We start from the raw sequence: 19,098 nt of genomic DNA, 5'->3' as shown, positions 1-19,098 counted from the left end.
GTAACAGTGTCGCGAGCACGGCACCTCAAAGGCAACTTTAATGACGTGTGCGGCTCTTTCGCACCACCTGATATTCACTCCGTTTCCCATCATTCTTTGTCGTCCGGTTTCACGGGAGGGAAGATGGCGGTGACTGGTGGAACAGACCCGTTTTAAACCCTGGTACGTATTTAAACACCACAAAAAGCAGCATATGTCTAATTTCGTGGTTTGACTGAATGTCTGACAAAGTAACAGCCAGTAGATGTGAAGCGGTGGCTTTGGCCTGAGACAGAAGGCGACCGGCATGAAGGGAACCCATCAACATACTGCTCTCCTTGCTAGCTGCGCTAAGCTAATTAGCTGCATGGGTAACTGAAAATCTGCCGCCAGACATTTTTAGCGTCTGATAATCAATCGAGTGTGCGACCGCTGACAAATCCGCATTACACATAATGAAGCTAATGGTCAAAACGCAAGGCGGACAGATGTTTTGTAAAGCAACCAACGCGCCACGGAAAGCTAATGATAATGCTATCTGTGACAAGCACTGAGAAGTGAGTCCCTGATATGGAAGCTAAATATATTGTTCTCTTCTTTTACAACTCAGAAATCACGTAAGCATCCCAACAGAAGGAGAACGACGGTAACGTGTAATCCACCGTGTAAACAACAGAGACGCAGTCATGTGCTGCGCAGTTTTTAATGATTGTGTTCAGTGAGCGTGGACTGAAAAATGTGTCTGTTGATCCGGTGTGGGGTCCACTCCTCCTCCGGCTGCCTTCAGCCGTCTCTCAGCTCACCCTGGTGAGAGCGCAGTGGGGCTCGGCGGACCCCTCAGACTGGCTCGGGTCTTCTGTTTCATATGACTGGACTCCAAACCGAGTCCCGACTGCAGATGCATATTTAGCTCTTTGTAACAATAATATCATTCAAATTTGTTCAGTCAGTCTTTTCTTAGTTTCTCTGTACTGAAGACATGCCCTCACTCTGACAACACAACTGTAGAAACAGTCTGAGGATCCTCCATGATATTCATCATGTGTCAGGATCGTAGGCTCTCCAGGGAGCCTTTCCACGTGGATTATATTGTAACGTAAAGTGACACATGTTCTTTTCTTCCTGCAAGGTTGGTTCCTGAGCCCTGTTTTCTGGTGTGACCTGCCACGCCCTAGGTGTCTCAGTATTACTTCCCTCACTTTCTGACCCACCAGTATTTCTGGCTCATGGACTTGACTTTGGCATCAGGCTTCAGAAGGAGGCCTAGGGCCTTCTCTTCCCCAGGTGGAGTTGAAGAGACCTCAAAGAGCCCTCCTTCCTACTCAACTTCGTTTTCTGCATCATCTCCTTCAACCGGTCCATCTTCTCCATTGTCTACATCCTCCTCTATATGTGCCAACACATCAGTTTATCCCAGCCATGTAAAAAGCCAATTCAATGGAACAGAGAGAGCCAGGGTTTCCTCCAGCTCTGCCTCTATAGCTACGCAGTCTCTCTCCAAACCTACATGCAGTACTGCTTCCTCAGACTGTTTGCCTCACACTTTAATGCAACAAAGTGCTGACTGTGAAAAACAGGAGAGGAAAAGGGTGATGTACAATCCTTTCAATCCAAATAATGGAGCAAAAGAAGGAACTGAGATGAAGGAGGTGGGGGAAGGGGAGAAATACGATCCTTTTGACCCCACGGGTTCCCCAGCGTCAGATGTTGATGATGAGAGTGGCAAAGCAAGGGTACTGAAGAGAAACACTATAAGAGAAGAAAAGGAGAAGGTGGAGGAACCTCCAGATTCCACGGACACCTTCACTGACCTTCCAAGCGCCTGTCTGAGCACTCAGCTCCCTCTGAGGAGGAGGGTGGACTGTAGCACCATGAAAGCTGATTCAGATCACTCTGAGATAGAGGAGGGCGAGATAGTTGGAGCCATTGAAAGAGATGGGAGCAGTAAGAGACCTGTAGAGGAAACCCTCCCCCTGAGTTCTCCCAGCATCTCCTTCTTTGGGTCAAAGCCAGAGCGAATCTTCCGAGTGCTAGATGGGGATGGCTTTGTGTCCGTTTGCACAGAGGGCAGCTGGGAAGTAGACAGCGAGCTCAAGGATGAGCCTGTGGTAGGAGTAGAGGATCTGAGAAGGAAGCTGGTCAGCAGAAGGAAGGAACGATATCTCTCCTTTCCTGCTTCTTCACCCTGCTCTCCCCAGCCGCCGCCACCACCACCACCACCGCCTCCTTCTCATCCTCCAACCTCTACATCCTCGTCCCCTTTAACGCCTCCTGAAGATCAGGGTGGCAAGTGCTGCAAGTCCTCCAAAAGCTCCAAGGGCCACAGCCAGCAAAAAAGCAAAGATAGAAAAGACGGAGAAAAGGAGATTAGAAGAAAAAAGAGAAGGAAAGGCAAAGAGTGGGCTCAGGAGTCGAACAAGAAAAAGGCGCAAAAGATGGGCAAAGAGGATAAAGGCAGAAGGAGCAGCAGGAGCAGCAGTCGGAAGAGGAAGAAAAGATGGCACAGCAGCCCAGAGACTTCACGGTCCTGCAATTCTTCAAGAAGAGATGGCCACACCAGATGGTCGCTTTCCAGCCTGTCTGAAGAAAGGCACAAAGAGAGGGAAAGGGATAAACACCGGAGCCGGACTGGAGATCGGGACAGAGACACCGACAGAGGGAGGGAACACAATCGCATCAGTAGCCACAGGCGAGATGGACGGGATGAAGATTTTAGCTCCAGAAAGAGGGAGAAGGAAAGGAAGGGAAAACATCATTCAAGGAGCAGAGAGCGAGGCATTTCAGAGCGGTCCAAAAGAAGCAGAGAAAAGAGAGAAGGCAACAGAGAAAGGGAACGTGACAGGGATAGGAGACGAGACGGTCGTCCCGTCATACCTCCGTCCATCCAAGACCTCAGTGGGTCTGACCTCTTCGCTATTAAGCGAACCATTACGGTCACAACCACCACTACGACCACCACCGTTCCCGGGTCTCCGAGACTTACCCCATCCTCTCCTGGAAGAGCCACAAAGGACTCCGACAAGCCCTGTAAAAAGAAGAGAAAATGGCATTCAGCTGGAGAGGCAGGGAAACAAGGCAGTTGTCAGAGCCGATCGCAGTCGCTCTCGCCTCCCAGGTATCACAGCTATGAGTCAGACCGCTATTCAGACAAACTGGAGATTGATGTGTTGTCTTTGGATGGTGAAGCTTTAGACTCAGACTACCCATCTTTGGAGGACACGCCCCCTGCTGCTCTGCCTCCAGAGGCTCCCGTCCCCAGCCCTAAAGCTGCAGCTACGCCCAAGACTGGACATGAACCCAAAAAGAAATCTCGCACATTAAAGAAAATTGCCCGCTCTGAAGCTTCGGCTCCTGCCAGTACAACCAAAAGCAAATGCCTCTCTTCACTGATGGTCTCTTCCGGATCTGCCTCTGTTTCCCCTGGCTTCCCATCAGCAAAGCGAACCAGGAAGATCAAAAAAGACAAAGATCGGGACAAGGAGAGCAGAAAAGACACGAGTCGCTCTGGGAAGTCCAAGAAAGAAGGTGGTGCTAGTCAGAAAGGTAAGCTTCAGTCTAAAGTGTCGGTTCTGGTGCGCGAAGGCGTAAGCAGTACCACGGGGTCTTCGGTTGGCTCTGGAAAACTGAACATGGACCTTCTCGGCCCAGGTGGTGCAGCAGGCAGTACTGGGGGGTCTGTGGTGGGTGGCTCAATTGCAGTTGTGTTCTGCAGGGACAATGAAAGCAGGTCACCTTTTCTGAAACCTTGTTCAGAACCACTGTCACTGGGTGGGCGGAGTAAAGACCTGGTCAGTATGGGAAAACGCAGCGGTCTATCCGCACCGCCATCATCGCTGACCGGTCCTGCAGGACTGAAATCCAAGAAAGCAAAACCCAGCTCCATTACATCCACTTCCTCCTCAGCTTCCTCCCCTTCATCCTCTCTGGTAACAAAGCGGCGCCGCCGCCTGGCCAAGAAGACGAGAGAAAAGGCCGAAGCAGCGGGGTTGGCCGCCGGAGGCAGCAGCCAAACTAAAGTCATGTCCGAAGCCTGGGGTGGGGGTGTCTCCTTAGATGTTCAGTCAGGCGTTGGAGAAGCGAGCAAGTCGGTCAGTCCACATATTGGCCAAGCTGGCCCCGCACCCTGCTCTTCCTCCTCCTCCACATCCTCCTCCACTAGTGTGCTCCCACCATCCTCGTCACCTCCTCAGACCCCTCCGCCACCTGTTGCACCATCGTTGCGGGACACCAGGGAGTCTTCACCAGACTCTCAAACTGTAGACAGCAGCTGTAAGACTCCAGATCCTTCTTTCTTAACTGAGGACTGTCCAAAACAGCCGAGTCCTACACAACCAGCATCCAGTCCTTCCAACCTGGCCCCCTCACAAGGAGCTGGTCTCAGCAGCGCCCCGCCCACGGCCAAGCTGCCAAGTCAGGATGATCTGTCAAAATCTCTGGGCTCGCCTTCTTCCTTGTCCTCAACCGTCTGTGGTCTCCCTTCCCTGGCTCTACCTCTGTCTTCTTCTGACCCATCCTCATCTGTGTCCTCTTCATCTGCTGGTAAGCCGCCGCCTCCTCCCCCTCCAGCTCCTGCACCCACTCTTCCTTGGAGTCTCCAGACTGGGGTGGACTGCACAACCGGAGGTGTCTTAGCATGTAAGTTGACTCTCCCTATGCAGAGAAGGCACATTATTCAAATGCAGAGACTAAACTGTTAGTAGTGTGCACAGCTGGGCATTTAGTGGGTGCAGAGTTGGGTCACATGGTCTCTCCTATTTGAACCAGGTTGTCACTGACAGGGTTTTGCTGTTACTAGCATTTCTTCACATCGACCTAAGTGTATGAGATTACTGAAGTAGTTCTTAGTGTTGTGGAGAAAATGAAGAGTTACTGCGCCAGCATTTCACTCACCTTTGCACTTAAACATCATCAGAACACTTTTTTAATGCTGTTGGACATTTGACAGTAACTTACAGATTAATCAAAGTAGATGTGTGCATGAGGGAGCATGTGTGACACAGTGGCAGCAAAGAGGCGACCAGAAGAGCTTTGACAGCAGCAGCACTTCTTTCCTTCATGGGACAACCTATCAGAAGGGACGGGGGGTAAACTTAGGACAGGTTCAAATTTTCCACATGTTGCTGGTCGCTGTCGGAGTATTTTCCAGGCTTCTGGTAAAGTGTAGACTGACAGTACAGTTTGTGTCCGAGGGCAGCACGGGCTGTGCAGCACTGTTTTAATCTTTTAGACAATCATATGAATGCATCTATAGTTTTAAAGATCATGCTGCCCTGTTATAAAACATGATTGTGTGTGTTTGTCAGTCTGTTTCCCTAAACAGTCTGTTGTTTCTCACAGTGACTGCTCTGCTCTTCAAAATGGAAGAGGCCAATATTGCCAGCAGAGCCAAAGCACAAGAGTTCATTCAAGCAACCAGCCAGGTGACTCAGTGGAGCTTCATTCATCTGCAGTGGGGAGGAACATTTTAGCGCACGTTCTTAGGAGGCCACTCACACACACTGTGCTAGAGTGGGACCTTGCTGTGTGCAGCCTTTTTGAAATGATGATCCTGTTGTTGTTTGAATGACCGTCGACTCGTTTGTCTCCTTTCTCACGTGCAGATGCTCTCACAGGCCAATCAGAACCAGTCCCAGCAGCATGTTCTCACTCCCTCGGCGTCCTCTTCCTCTTCATCCTTACAAATTCCTCCCCCTCCCTCTCTCCCCCCACCTCCTGGACTGAGCCCAGCCCAGTTCATTCTGCACGGCTCCCTCCCATTGGTTAGCTGCACTAAAACCCCACCTTCACATCTGCACCCGTCATTAGCTGGTGGATGCGCTCAGACTCCACCCTCCATCGTACCTGTGGGGATGACAGGTGTGTCTGGGAGTTCTAGTGACACTGGATGGGACAATGAGAGCAAAGACCCGGATAAGGTAAACTTGAACTTCCTGATGAGAGCAGTGTGCCCTCCAGGCTGAACAAGCCTGTGCTGGTGGGACGGGGCTTAGCAGTGGTCCTGCTTCACCCCCTGGGTTTAGCTGTGGCCTTTTTGTATTTGCTGTGTTGTTTGTGTGGGTTCCTTTATTTAACATGATTCTTACCTGAATTGCACAGTACCTAAAGAAGCTGCATACACAGGAGCGGGCAGTAGAGGAGGTCAAGCTGGCGATCAAGCCTTACTACCAACGCAAAGACATCAACAAGGAAGAATACAAAGACATCCTCAGGAAAGCAGTGCATAAGGTGAGCCTTCACACACAAATCCAACCACACACGTAGCACTGTCTTATATATCACATGGCTCATGATGACTTTGCACTTTGTCGCTACAGCAGCGTCAAGTTGACAGTGTGGCTGCAACATGCAGCATTTCTACAATAAAACTATGGATGTTTCCACTGAGAGCCTGGTACCTTTGTGTACTACATTAACAAATAAATGCAATAATGTACATTTAGTGAATTGGTATTTATCAGTAAAATAATATGAATTAAGAATAATTAAGACTAATATATGAATATTGACATTATTAGCATAGTTTATTTGCATTAGTCTCAGATCAGCTTGTATTCATCCACACTGGCACGAGTCTATTCTTCTGATTTTCCTATAAGCACACACCTGCACACATGTCCTCAGTGGCCAGAGAAAGGTGAGGTGAAATAAGGTTGCATCAGGTTTTTTAATCACGAGCAGTAAAAGCACGATGGCAGCTCGTCCAGAGAACGTAAGAACAAAGACTCACCATGTGTGCATTTCATTCATGCAGCCTCACATGAACACAGTCACACTCTGCAGACACACAAAGGAACGCTGTTGGTGTCACGGGCATGGAGTACTTGGTAACTGCTGACCCTCTACTGTTAGCTTTCTCTTTGCTATGCTAGCTATCAGCTGCCACTCAGTGCACCTGAGTGGATCGTCCTGCTCTTTCATTGGAGCTTTTATGATGGGATTGGACCAGCATCTAGTCAAAATGTCTGATCTGTGCGTCCATAAATGAAGCTCTGTACTTGTGTTCTGAGTTGTTACTGTTTAATCACACTGTGTCTTTGTCTTAGATCTGCCACAGCCGCACTGGAGAAATCAACCCAGTCAAAGTCAGCAACCTTGTGAAGCTGTATGTTCAGCGCTACAAATACTTCCGTAAACACGGGCGCAAAATGGACGAGGAAGAAAGGGATGACAGGGAGCCAGGAGCCCTGCATCCCTCTGCCTAATACAAGACTTTTGGGTGGGGGGGGATGTTCCACCTTTGCCACAATCTACTCAATACGTGAGCAGTTCGCTGATTGTCATTGCCTAATTTTATTGTTTCCGTACCTTCCCTTGTCTATACTTTCATGTAGAAGTATGTATCCTCATCGCTGTAATCATGTTGTAAATATTCCTTTCCAAATGTATCATGAACTCAAGGTTCAGTAAGTAGATCCTGTCTAGACACTCGTGAGCTAATTCAGTCCCAGATTGAACCCTGCAATAAATCCTACCTTTGTCAAGGGGCTAGTTCTTAGTTTTTGTTGGTTGGATTTGTTAGAAGTGTCTCAATGGTGGGACTAATTACAGGACCTTTTTTAATAGTATTGAATTAAATGTTTCTCCTCTCCTTTATATCAACATCCAGACTGAGAGGAGACGTGATACCCAGCTGCACACCCAAAGGAGTTAAACAATACTAAACAGAAGTACTGCGTCCCTGTGTCTTTACAGGCAGCTTGTAGGCTGTTGGTCACTGCTGATTTCTCACTTCTTTTATTGTGTATTCTGTGCATGTTACTGAGACTGACAGTTATACTCAGTCTCTTTATAAAATGACCAACACACTATAAATGTTGCTTAACACTGGTAAACATTGTATTATTTATTTTGTCTGCTCTCTGTCAGTGTTTCTGTTCATAGAGAGACTGTTCAGGACTTTCTTGACCGTCTACCACAGCTGTAGCTGCTGCTGGAGCCTCACGTCGCAGGCTAGACCGTCCAGTTTAACCACCCTCAGACTGGGCAGGGTCCTTCAAAGGCTGCAGCCCCTGAACTTGGACACAGCCTGTAGACTAAACTATAATAATATAACAGACAGTATATAACTACAAACTCTGGCCAGCTGTGTCGATCGCTTATCTATTTTGGCCCCAGCTGTTCTTAATAAACACTACACGATGGTCCCACGTGACCTTCGTTACATAAATGCACACACAATCCACTAACACGTCATTTTCCAAGTTGAATTCCTGTGCAGAGAACAGACACAGGCAGACTACACTAACAGGATGTGATGTTACAACAATAGTCAAATATTAGTGTGTAATATTTGTCCAAAACACATTTCTTTGTTATGGAATAAAATGAATTCTAAAATCATCTTAACCAATAAGAGTGGCATTTTCTAGAACTTCATGTGTGTAATTGGACATTTCTTACCAGCGTAAGCTAAAAAGAAATACAACCATTTCATTTAGTTTACTAGTTTATTTGAAAGACACAAGAATGTGAAACCCTGAAAGTTACAAATGTAACGTGAATGAAATGGGAGCTAAACGCGCCCGACCTAATGAAGTCAAGCTGCCTGTAGGCTTGGCGCTTGGCCACAAGGGGGCAGTAGTTGGCTGGAAACTTTAATATTTTATTGGTCAAGAGCAACAAGAATGACGAACTGTTTAAATGTGGCCACACAAACAGAATATCCAGTGTTTACTTCCTGGTTTGGCGGAAGCGTTTACCACACATCTGTTTGACCGGCTCCAGCTCATCTGGAAGGCACGTGCCGTGCCAGGCTAGGTGTCCCCAACAGAACGAAAAGAAAGAGCCGATTCTCTAAAAAGAGCCGGAAATCCCATCACTACTAGACACCCTCATCCAAGGAGGCCGAGCCAGGGTTGATCAGGCCCCAGAGTGTCACTGGTTTATGTTAAAATGTTATTTTTCTTCTTCTTTCTTCTGCTTAGTTTCCTACAGTTTATTTTCTATTCACTGCAACTGACAAATAATACCTCTTTAGCATTTATGGAGCCTCAGTTCTTCAAAGGGATAGAAAAGGTGACAGAGAGGAGAGAGCAGAGCCGGAAGTGGCGCGCCCGACCGCTTCCCACACCTCCCCGTCGGATCGGGCTGTACAATCCGACGGGGAGTGAAGTTATTATTTTATTAATGCACAATACAAATGAATTATTGGCGGTTTGTTTTGAAACAACTGTAATCTGCATATTTTGACTTGATTTTTAAAGTAGCTCTAATATTCCGTCGTAGCTTCGTTTCAGGCTCTATCCATGACTTTGTTGGTTATATCTTCAAAGGAACCAAAACGATCCAGTTATTTTGGACTTTTTCTGGAACAACAATCGCTTTGTCTCATACGCTACAAAAGGCTGTGAAGAGTCAGAGGGTGTGTCTTTCTTTTCATAAATTAATGTCGACTCAAAACTTTTTTTATTAGCAAAATCAAGTTATGCACCATATATTATTCATTCAGAAAATATAAACTTCGTACCAATTAGCAAACTTTGTACAAAGAAAATAAAGATATAAAGACGGAATCATAAAGGTTAACAGAGTATTAACTCACTAAATCAAAGTCTTCCAAAAAGTAAACAAAAATGCAGTTTTTTTTAACTAAAGTCAAAGATTTAACCAACAAGTTTAAATCGTTTTTCCAGTGTAGGGTTGGTTTGGTCTTAAAAAACGAAATTTATGTATATATTGCTTACACAAGTTTAATAAAACATTAACACCCTATTTGACTTTGTTTTCCTTCATAAACACTCCGAACAATATCATAATGTCGACTCAACGCATTTCCTGAACGATTCGTTTTACGACAATTGTCGTTATTTTGCGGCATCCCGCCATTTTATTTGCGAACTCGACACAGTTAGCTATTTGTCGCCGCTGCACGCTGTGGGTACCCTGAAGATCAGATTCTTGTTACTAATAGATCCAAGTATATTATCTCCTTCAGTCGAAGTAAGTTTGTCACAAAGGACCTGGTCTACCTGATCTCGCGCTTCTTCTTCTGCTACATGATCTGAAATTTGCTAAACGCTGGAGGAGAGAAGGTAAGACTCCGCATGTTAGCATAGTGAGCTTGGTGGCTAATTCGAAAGGCTCAATTAAGCGCTAAACAAGTCGATAGGACTTAAAGTAAAAGCTGTTAGCGCGTACATTTCAGATATCGTTGCCGTGCTGTTTGTAAGTTAAGGAAGATGTTGGGTGAAAATGAAACGCGTGCTAGCCTTATGGTTGTAGGAGTGTCGTCGTAATCAGGACAACAGTTAGCATGTACCGAGAACTTCCGCTCTTGGGGCTGTCGCGTGCTTGCTTTAATGCCCGGATTGACCAGCATATAAGCGTCAATGAAGTGATCCCCCTGTTGTTGCAATAGGTGAAAAATGACGCAGTTCCTACCACCCAACCTCCTGGCCCTCTTTGCTCCACGGGACCCAATACCTTTCCTACCTCAGCTGGTGAAGTTACCCCACGAAAAGCACCACAATCAGCCCTACAGTGGGATCGCCCCGTTCATCAGACATTTCGAGGTGAATGTAAAGTCTTCTGTGCGCTTTGGTTAGCCCTTCTTCTTCCGTCCCGCATTAGTCCTGTTAAATATCTCCTTTCTCTGACCAGGACCCGAGAGATGCCCCGCCTCCGACAAGAGCAGAGACCCGTGAAGAGCGGCTGGAGAGAAAGGTGAGTATTCAACCTGTTCTCCTGCACACAACAGCCCATAATGACACCGCGAAGAACTGACAGCTTTGCAGACACAGTAATACTGGCACCGTGTAAGAAAGTAGTTCAGATTACATTCAGAAATATTCAGTACACTGTAAGTCCAAGAAAACAGCCACACAGAGAGAGGACCGGAGCATTTAGCTGTCACTGAATGATCTGTACATTATACAGCTTTATAGAGAACAGGAGGAGTCAGTGTGAGGGAGGAGCTGTGCTGGAGAGCAGTTTGTTCAGTCACTTCCTGTCCCTCATCGACTCAGACGCCTCCCGATTCTGACCAATGACGCTTCCAGCCAGCTGCTGCCAGAGAACATCTGCAGGCGGCATATTTCAGATCTGAGGTGACTGACTGACCCTGTGCTGCTCCAGTCTTGTTAACCACAAAATCAGAGAGAGTGCTCCCAGAGTACGCACCGAGGCCTGAGCAGTTTCTCACTTAGAAGCAGATGTGGTTGGATAGTTTTTTGTTTGTTTTTTTTTTTAAACGAAAAATGTAGCAGTAGCAGCAGCATCCGCCTGACAAGAGGCTGGTGAGCAAACTGAAGAGCGAGGAAGGATCAAGAAGCAGCCTCTCCAGGACCTTTGAGTAACCGTGGCGTCCTCCACAGCACCGGCACCTTTTCCTGCAGCAGAATCAAGCTGAAGAGAAGCTGAGAAAGTTGGCTCAAAAGGTTACAAATGTGTGTGGGGTTTGAGGACTCACAAGCACACGCTTCAGTCCACACACACAAATGCAAAGCAGTGTGAGCACACGTAAAACTACTTTATAAAAGCTTTTACCCGAACCTGAAACCAATCATTTACACACCACAGAAGAAGTTTAGCTTCAGTAGCTGGATCGTTTTCTCTGAATAAGCTTTCTGTTCATGCCGATGTCTGAAACTACGCCTAACGTCCCTCCTGCTCACGTACAAAACTTTGAATATGTGTGCACGAGTCGCCCCATACGCACACGTCACGTTGCATGCACGAGGTTCACGCTGCTAGCTTTGCACAGATCCACAGATGTAAGCTGTGTCCCGGTGTAACACTGAGATGTTTCAGATCATCAGACAAAAAGAATGCACGTTTCTATATGAAGCTTTTATTATTAAGGGGGAATGATAAATGCTCTGCATTTGTATGGATTGAAGCATGCGCCTGTGAGTCGTCAGGTTACACACAAATCCCTGCACACATTCGTGTTGTTCCTTCATGCTTGTGGATCATTTGTAACCGTTTTGAGGCCAGTTTCTCTCCACACTGCTGGACAGCACAGGGTTTGAGCACCGTGGGATCTGGTTCTTCTTCTTCTTCTTTCCACACTGGAGCTCTTTCAGAGTCAGGTTCTCCCTGATCAAGACCCTCAACTACAGCTGCACAGATCAGCCAGGCAGCCGGCTCTGGAAGTGCTGGTGGTTCCAGACGTCGTCCATGTGTAGACGATGGAGGCCGCGGTGCTCTTTGGGACCTTAAATACTGCACACGTTTTTCTGCAGCCTCCTTCACCTACAATCCAGCCTCTGAGGACAACTCCTTGGACTTCACAGCTTGGGTGTTCTCTGACTTGGACTGTCAGCTGTGGGACCTTTTTATAGAGAAAGTGTTTCTTTCCAAATAATGTCCAGTTCGCTTTATTTACCACAGCTGGGGCTCCAGTCAGGCTGTAGACATACCATCTGACAGGTGATCAGTGGAAACGGGCATCTTGTAACTTTATGGGGTGTTTTGTGAAGAATTTAGAGGTGGGAATGAATTTAATCCAATGCTGAAAGAGACTAGAACAGATGAAGCTCTGTGAAGTCTGTATGTGTCCGGTTTTCTGAGAACAAAGCAACGATCGTTAAGAAAGCTGAGCACTAACCGTTTCTGTGAATCTTTTGTTTTTGTAGAGACGAGAGAAGATTGAAAGGAGGCAAGCAGTAGTAGAGACAGAGCTGAAGCTTTGTAAGTTCCTGACACGGCACACGCTCTGCAAACGCTGCATGATGTGGTGACTTGGCCTAATGTTGCTTTTCTGTTCACATGCTATCAGGGGACCCTCATAATGACCCCAACGCACAGGGCGATGCCTTCAAGACTCTGTTTGTGGCACGAGTGGTTAGTATATTCAAATAGCTGCCTGCCCAAGTGTGTTGGGCTTGGGTTTGTTGGGTTTGGTGTTACCTGTCTGTGTGAACTCTAAATATCTTCTTTCTACAGAATTATGACACCACTGAGTCCAAGCTTCGCCGAGAATTTGAAGTGTACGGCCCCATCAAACGGGTACGTTTACACGGTCCCGTCTGAGTAATGTTGTGCTTAATGTCTTATTTATTCAGTTACTATTATTTTCAATTGTCGCGTACAGTACACACCTGGCATCGGCACACTTGTGTGTTGCCCCTTAACTATCAAATGTAGCTGTGCAGCAATGGTGAATCGAACAGGATGTTTGAGCCGCGCTTCCAGCCGTCCAGATCCAGCTAAGCCTGTTCTGCAGTCTCACAGTATCAGTGTCATGCAACAAAGATATCAAGGTTAGCCTTTAAAACGGTTGCAGGTCACTTTCTACAGGAAGACAAATGTTACTCTTGATTATTGGAGTACTTTCCACATGCTGTAATAATTGCATTGACTGTCGGGCTCGTGTGCTGGACACGTGTCCAGTTGAAGTCCAGTGTCTTTCTAAAGGTGCTCTGACATGAGCTTTTCTCCAGATGTCACTAACAGCTCATCTGTTGAAATCATGGCTGTGCATAAATGAAGTGTTGAAGGCCGAGTCACGGCAGCTCGTTCAATCCCAACCTGCACAAAGCTGTGTCGTTACCGAGGTGTCACACAAGGAACGTCTCATTATGAGGAGAACCAGTGAGCTCTCTCATGACCTTTGCAAACTGGTGGCACTGGTTACAGAAACATCTCTAAACTCTGCAGCAGTGCTGGGCCGTAGTGGAGAAGTGATCATTTCACCATAAACTGGTCACAGGAGAGCCAAACTGAACTCATCGTCGTTGAATCAGGAGAGCAGCTCATTCAAACCCAAACCTCTGTTGTCTTGACAACGACACACCGTGGTCCCCGAGTCTGACAGCGAGCTACACGGAGCAGGGGCATGCTGTTCCCTCGACGTGCTCCTGTGTCGTGAAACCACGAGTGTTGCTATAACAACCCCACGCACATTAGCTGGTACTCGATTGTCATGGAAAATGATCAAAGTCCAGTTGAGCCAAGCTGGTAGTAGTGGGAAAGGGCTGTTTGGATGCCGTAATACCAGTCCGTGTTTGTTGGTCCAGAACCACACCTGAGGACCGGACTGGTTTGTGCATACAGCAGCTGTCAGCTTTCTCCCATTCCTCGTTATTACACATCCTTTATGGACAGCTGTGGTTGGATGTGTTGCGTGTGTGTAGCATGCCTTGTTACTGACTTTGATGTCAGTAGCACCTTTAGAACATCAAAGATCGACGATGTGTTCAGTACTTCTATTATGAAGACAAGCTAACGCATGTGCACGTGCTGGGCAGGTCGCTCAGGCGTAAACTCACCAGCCACTTAATAAGGTCCACCCTGATAGTAACAGGTTGGACTCCATGTTCACCTGAAGAGAAAAACTCATGGATTCCTCAAACTGTAGTCCGTATCGCCTTCATGCACATCCATGATGCTGAACTCCAGCTCCTCCATGTTTCAGTAGCACTCTGATGGATTCACATCTGTGACCCAGAGCTCATTTATCCACAATGAACTGATTGTCATGTTCAAGAAACTGATCGACTTTATCACACGGTGTGTTATCCTGCTGGAAGCAGCCATCAGCAGAGGGGCGTGTCCTGGTCCTAGGTGGGCGTGTTGCTGTCAGTGCATGCACATTCAGGATGCTCTTCTGCTTACTTTGGTTGTAACAACTTGTGATGTGAGTTACTGTTGCCCAGGCCTGCACGATATGGCCTAAAATCCATATCACCGTATAATTTGAAGCATGTGCGGTAATGATTTATATTGTGATATATTCTTTTCTTCTACTGTTGTTCCAGATTTACATAGTCTACAACAAGAGGACGGGGAAGCCGCGGGGCTTTGCATTCATTGAATATGAGCATGAGAGAGACATGCACTGTGAGTACCAATATGAACCCAAACATAGTTATGTTACTTAAAGACCAAATACTGTGTGCAGGGCGTTTCTCCTCTGCAGCTCTGTTTGTAACAGCAGCAGCTTTCTCTGTAGTGACTGCTGCTGAGTGAGAGCCCAGCTGCTGGTTAGTGCTGGAGCTCTGCAGTGTGTGTGTGTGTGTGTGTGTGTGTGTGTGTGTGTGTGTGTGTGTGTGTGTGTGTGTGTGTGTGTGTGTGTGTGCGCGTGTGTGTGCGCGTGTGTGTGTGTGCGTGTGAGAGAACGTGCGTGTTGCGTGTCATCAGTCTGGTCTAAGAACGGCGTTCTCAGCAATAAAGACTTGTTTTCTTTTTTGCATCTTGTGTGTGGGGGCGGGGTCAACTGTTTCATTTGTGAGCCTGAACATCTTTGCCTGTCAAAGGCACATTGTCTTTTTAACTGTTAGGCCTTGTAGCTTTGTGGAAGAGCAGCTCTCCCGGTTGGACTATAATGGTAAGCACATAGTCAGACTGGTCACCAAGCATTGAATGGGTTTTTTACCAGACATGTGTCAAAGCCCACGTTTTACAAACTTTTATCGGTGGTCTTCAACCCTGGTCATGGTGAGATTAATTCAGCCTTTCCACACTAGCGAGATACGTTAAGCTGGTGGCGATGCCACAGTAAATACTGTCTCTTTAGTCGAATGGTGTCATCGAACACAATGACGCCATTCTGGGATGTTGGTGCAATCAGCTCTTCAAGACCAGAGTTGCTGAATCACAGTTGTGTAGTTGGAGCAGGGGATGAACTGATGGGGAATGTGGGGTAAACAGTGTATTAACTGTATGTTGTTCTCATTGCCACTGCAGCCGCCAATCTGTGATGGCTATTGGCCAGAGCTGGCTGGCAGATGATGATGGTTATGATACATCTACACCCTACTACCACAGCTCAGTATATGGTTGGTATAATGGGTTTGTATGATGGGTAAGATTTTTTTCCACCCTCCATCTCCTACATAGGGATAGGGTTCAATGGGTAAAGCGTCTTCTTGCAGACCCTAAAGAGCTTTTATTCAGACTTTTACCATTGAACGCACCCGACCGCCTGTCCTAAATGTCACCTCAGGTTAATGAAGGCAGTGGTAGCTGAGCCTGAGAGAGCCACACGCATGATTAAATGGCTGCCATTCGCATTAGCTGGAGTTTGTTGTGACGTGGAGTTTGCAGTCTTTCTCATTGCACAGCACTAAATTGCTGCAATGCTTAACTTGGCAGCCTTACAAACTGCAGACTGTCACCAAAAAGCTTTAATCTCATCATTTATTTACTGATAATCTTGTTGTTCATCACAGTGAAGAGTGAAGCTCCACACGCTAATCAAGAGGTTCCTGTGCTGTCAGCTCAAAGAATAAGTGTTCCAGGATGGGTCCCCAACAAAATGGATAAGTTAGTGCAGGGGCTGCAAAACATCTTTGACTATCTTTAACATGATTCACTTGAAGTTTCCGAGTGTCGTGTATGAGCCCCCCAGTTTGGGTTTTCTTCCCTCAACCAGGCTTGTCGGGGTCATGTGATCAGCCCCTTTGCGCAGCCACAAACAAACCGTTGTGGTTCTCAGTCTTGCTCTCACTTAGCTTTAATGATTGTCACTGCGTATCCAGCAGACAGTAAATGCAACAGGAAATGACCGCCCGGGGCCAAAGTTTCCAGGTGCTAGTTTTTACAATTCCAGTTTATAACATCTGCGCACTGAATGCATCTCAGCCTACACATCCATGGCATGCCAGTGTTAGGAACATTTCTTTCTCAGTAGGTTGGAGTTGTGATAAAGCCAGTCCTGCAAAGAAGCCCAGTTTTGTTTGTTTTGGGTTTTTGTTTTATATTTTTCCACGTTTCCTTTTCCCCACGTGGTCCATGTCAGTAGGACTGGTGGTAAAATCCTTCTTGAAGAGGGAAAGGGTTCGGGGTATGGTAAGTAGATGTGCTGTGACACTGTCGTGGTGTGGAGGTACTTTAGTGAGGCCTTAAAGCTCGGCCTGAGCCTTTCTGAACTCTTATCAGTGAAATGATGTTGTGTCTGGAGGGTTTTGGTAAGGCCCCTTTCATGGATGGTAACGTTTTAGCCTTGGCTCCACACATCAAGTAGCTTAGTCTGGACCGTGGCACGTTCTTCCATCAGTCAACATGGGTCATAACATTGTGTGGTACACGAGTGGACAGTTTGCCAGGTGCTGATGTTCCTACTGTATGTTGCTCTCAGTAAACCTGTAAATGAAAGCAGCTTTGTGTAATAACAGAAGCTGCTGCAGCTTTTTACCAACAGCTCGATGCATTTAAATCTTCTAGAAAACAAAGTCTTATTGTAGACGTGTCAGCGGGTGGCACAAAGGTTTAGCAGCAGTGAATCCAAACATGCCACAGCTTTATGAAACAGCACCTTAGTCTATCAAACAGCAGCTCTTTGGTGTAGCTGGTGTAGGACCCCGAGTAAGTAAAAGAAACGGTGTAATGTAACAATCACTCTTCGGGTGGAAGGAAGTCTACTCCCATTATCCTTCGACTTTTGCCCAGAGAGCAGCCATGTCGGCTTCGCCTGCTCCTGGTCAGTATAATAATGCACTGTTTGTTTCCTTAGCCATATTCCCTCGCTCCCTTTCCTCACCTTTTATCTTCCCTCTTCCCGTTACTCTTCTCCAGCCGCCTATAAGCATGCTGACGGGAAGAAGATTGATGGCAGAAGGGTCCTGGTGGACGTGGAAAGAGGACGTACTGTCAAAGGGTGGCGTCCTCGCAGGCTAGGTGAGCACTGCTTTCTAAGTTGTTCGCCGTTAGGCGTCCCTCCACTGTGGGACTGTAATGTGCAGCGCCTCTGTTTTTACAAGGTGGCGCTGTAAACATTCGCCTGAAGAAAGCGGACTTCTCATGAACATGTTAGAAATGTTTGTGGTTTCTCTGTCTAGGTGGTGGACTGGGTGGCACCAGGCGAGGCGGCGCTGATGTCAACATCAAGCACTCTGGTCGAGATGACGCGTCACGCTATGACGACCGTCCTCTTGGGGGGTGGGTCTTAGTTCTACATTTGTAATTTGACGTAAAAATACAAACTGCTGTAAATACTTATTGCAACTGTGCTGCCCACAGTGACCGTGACCGTGGAGACCGGAGGGAACGCAGCCGTGAACGGGACAGGGACAAGGACAGAGAGCGTCGCCGGTCCCGATCTCGCGAACGCCGTCGCCACACCCGTTCCCAGGAGCGAGAAAGGGACCGACAGATCGTAGCAGCAGAGGACAACAGTGGTAGTAACCGGCGTCGAGATCGCGAAAGGGAGCGTGGGGCGGCATCGGGAGGAGACAGCAGGAGCAGGGAGAGGAGTCGAGACCGGAAGAGAAGGAGCAGGAGCAGAGATCGTAAAAGAGACAGGGACAGGGCGAAGGGGCCAGAAGGAGGGGAGGAGATCGGCCAAGGAGAAGCTGCCCCCGAGGTCGGAGAGCGCATGCTGGAGGAGCACGAGGGAGAAGCGAGTGAGGGCTTAGAGGAGCGTAGAGACAGGGACAGGGACAGAAGGCGTAGCCACAGGGACAGGGACAGACGCAGGGGAGATCGGGACAGAGACAGGGAGCACAAACGGGAGCGTGGCGAGAGAGACAGGGGCGATCGGCGAGAGGAACGGCACAGCTCCCTGCGAGATGACATGGGCCCTCAAGACGACATGGTAAACGAGGATGATGGAGGAGTGCCGCCACAGATGGAGGAATACAGCCAGGATGGGATGATGGCGGGCCAGCAGTCTGCGCCGTCAGCTGATGGCTACGTTTCCAGTGAAAATGGCTACAAGATGGAGGCTGCAGGAGACGAGTACTGAAACGAAGCGCCCGTCGGAGCGTCTCGTACACCGTCTGTGTTCGTTGACCTTTGTGATGTCAGAGCCTTCCTGTCAGTCTGTTTCTGTAACCTGGTGTCATGGTACGCTCAACATGACCCCACTAATGTGTGCCACTACATCACACTCTCATTTTACTGTAGCGATGGTTTTGGTTGTAGTCTCCTCCCCCCCCCCCCCCCAAAAAAAAACAAACAAACAAACAGACACAAATAAACTTTGTTTTGAAATGGGTCGATGGTGTAGCCGTTTTAATTTCCAGATCTAGCAGCCACGTGAGTTTGGTAAATGTGTCCCGATGAGCATCCTGTCAGGTTGAAGATGTAGTGTTGTGGCAGTTATGAGCTCTTCTGTTTATTCCTTTTTATTAATCTCCTGCTGTTGGTAATATTTGCAAGGACATTTTAATAAAGATGTGACTTAAAGCCAGAAAGTTTCACGCCATTCACTTTGCATCCTTTGTCCATGAGTCTGTG

General features: G+C 47.5%; 2 protein-coding genes across 2 annotated transcripts; both read left to right on the top strand.

Moving 5' to 3' along the window:
- Positions 1 to 6: 6 nt before the first annotated feature.
- On the top strand, positions 7 to 7,825 carry scaf1 (SR-related CTD-associated factor 1). The gene is made up of 6 exons (XM_085269870.1): positions 7 to 162; positions 1,109 to 4,614; positions 5,317 to 5,399; positions 5,580 to 5,894; positions 6,076 to 6,204; positions 7,023 to 7,825. Exons 2-6 carry the CDS (start codon positions 1,206 to 1,208, stop codon positions 7,179 to 7,181), a joined length of 4,095 nt encoding a protein of 1,364 aa, XP_085125996.1. The 5' UTR covers positions 7 to 162; positions 1,109 to 1,205; the 3' UTR covers positions 7,182 to 7,825.
- A 1,969-nt stretch (positions 7,826 to 9,794) lies between these two features.
- Positions 9,795 to 19,055, top strand: snrnp70 (small nuclear ribonucleoprotein 70 (U1)). Its single transcript, XM_085269871.1, has 10 exons — positions 9,795 to 10,010; positions 10,337 to 10,490; positions 10,579 to 10,641; positions 12,555 to 12,609; positions 12,698 to 12,762; positions 12,865 to 12,927; positions 14,679 to 14,760; positions 17,437 to 17,538; positions 17,700 to 17,799; positions 17,881 to 19,055. Exons 2-10 carry the CDS (start codon positions 10,344 to 10,346, stop codon positions 18,602 to 18,604), a joined length of 1,401 nt encoding a protein of 466 aa, XP_085125997.1. The 5' UTR covers positions 9,795 to 10,010; positions 10,337 to 10,343; the 3' UTR covers positions 18,605 to 19,055.
- The last annotated feature ends 43 nt before the right edge of the window (positions 19,056 to 19,098 follow it).

This window comes from Mchenga conophoros, linkage group LG4 (assembly GCF_057382185.1).
Source record: "Mchenga conophoros isolate Kocher_MC1m ecotype Shallow Benthic linkage group LG4, M_conophoros_male_GT1.1, whole genome shotgun sequence".
NCBI classification, from domain to species: Eukaryota; Metazoa; Chordata; class Actinopteri; order Cichliformes; family Cichlidae; genus Mchenga; species Mchenga conophoros.
Note: the sequence above shows the minus strand (reverse complement) of the source record. Positions and strands in the feature narration are given on the sequence as shown.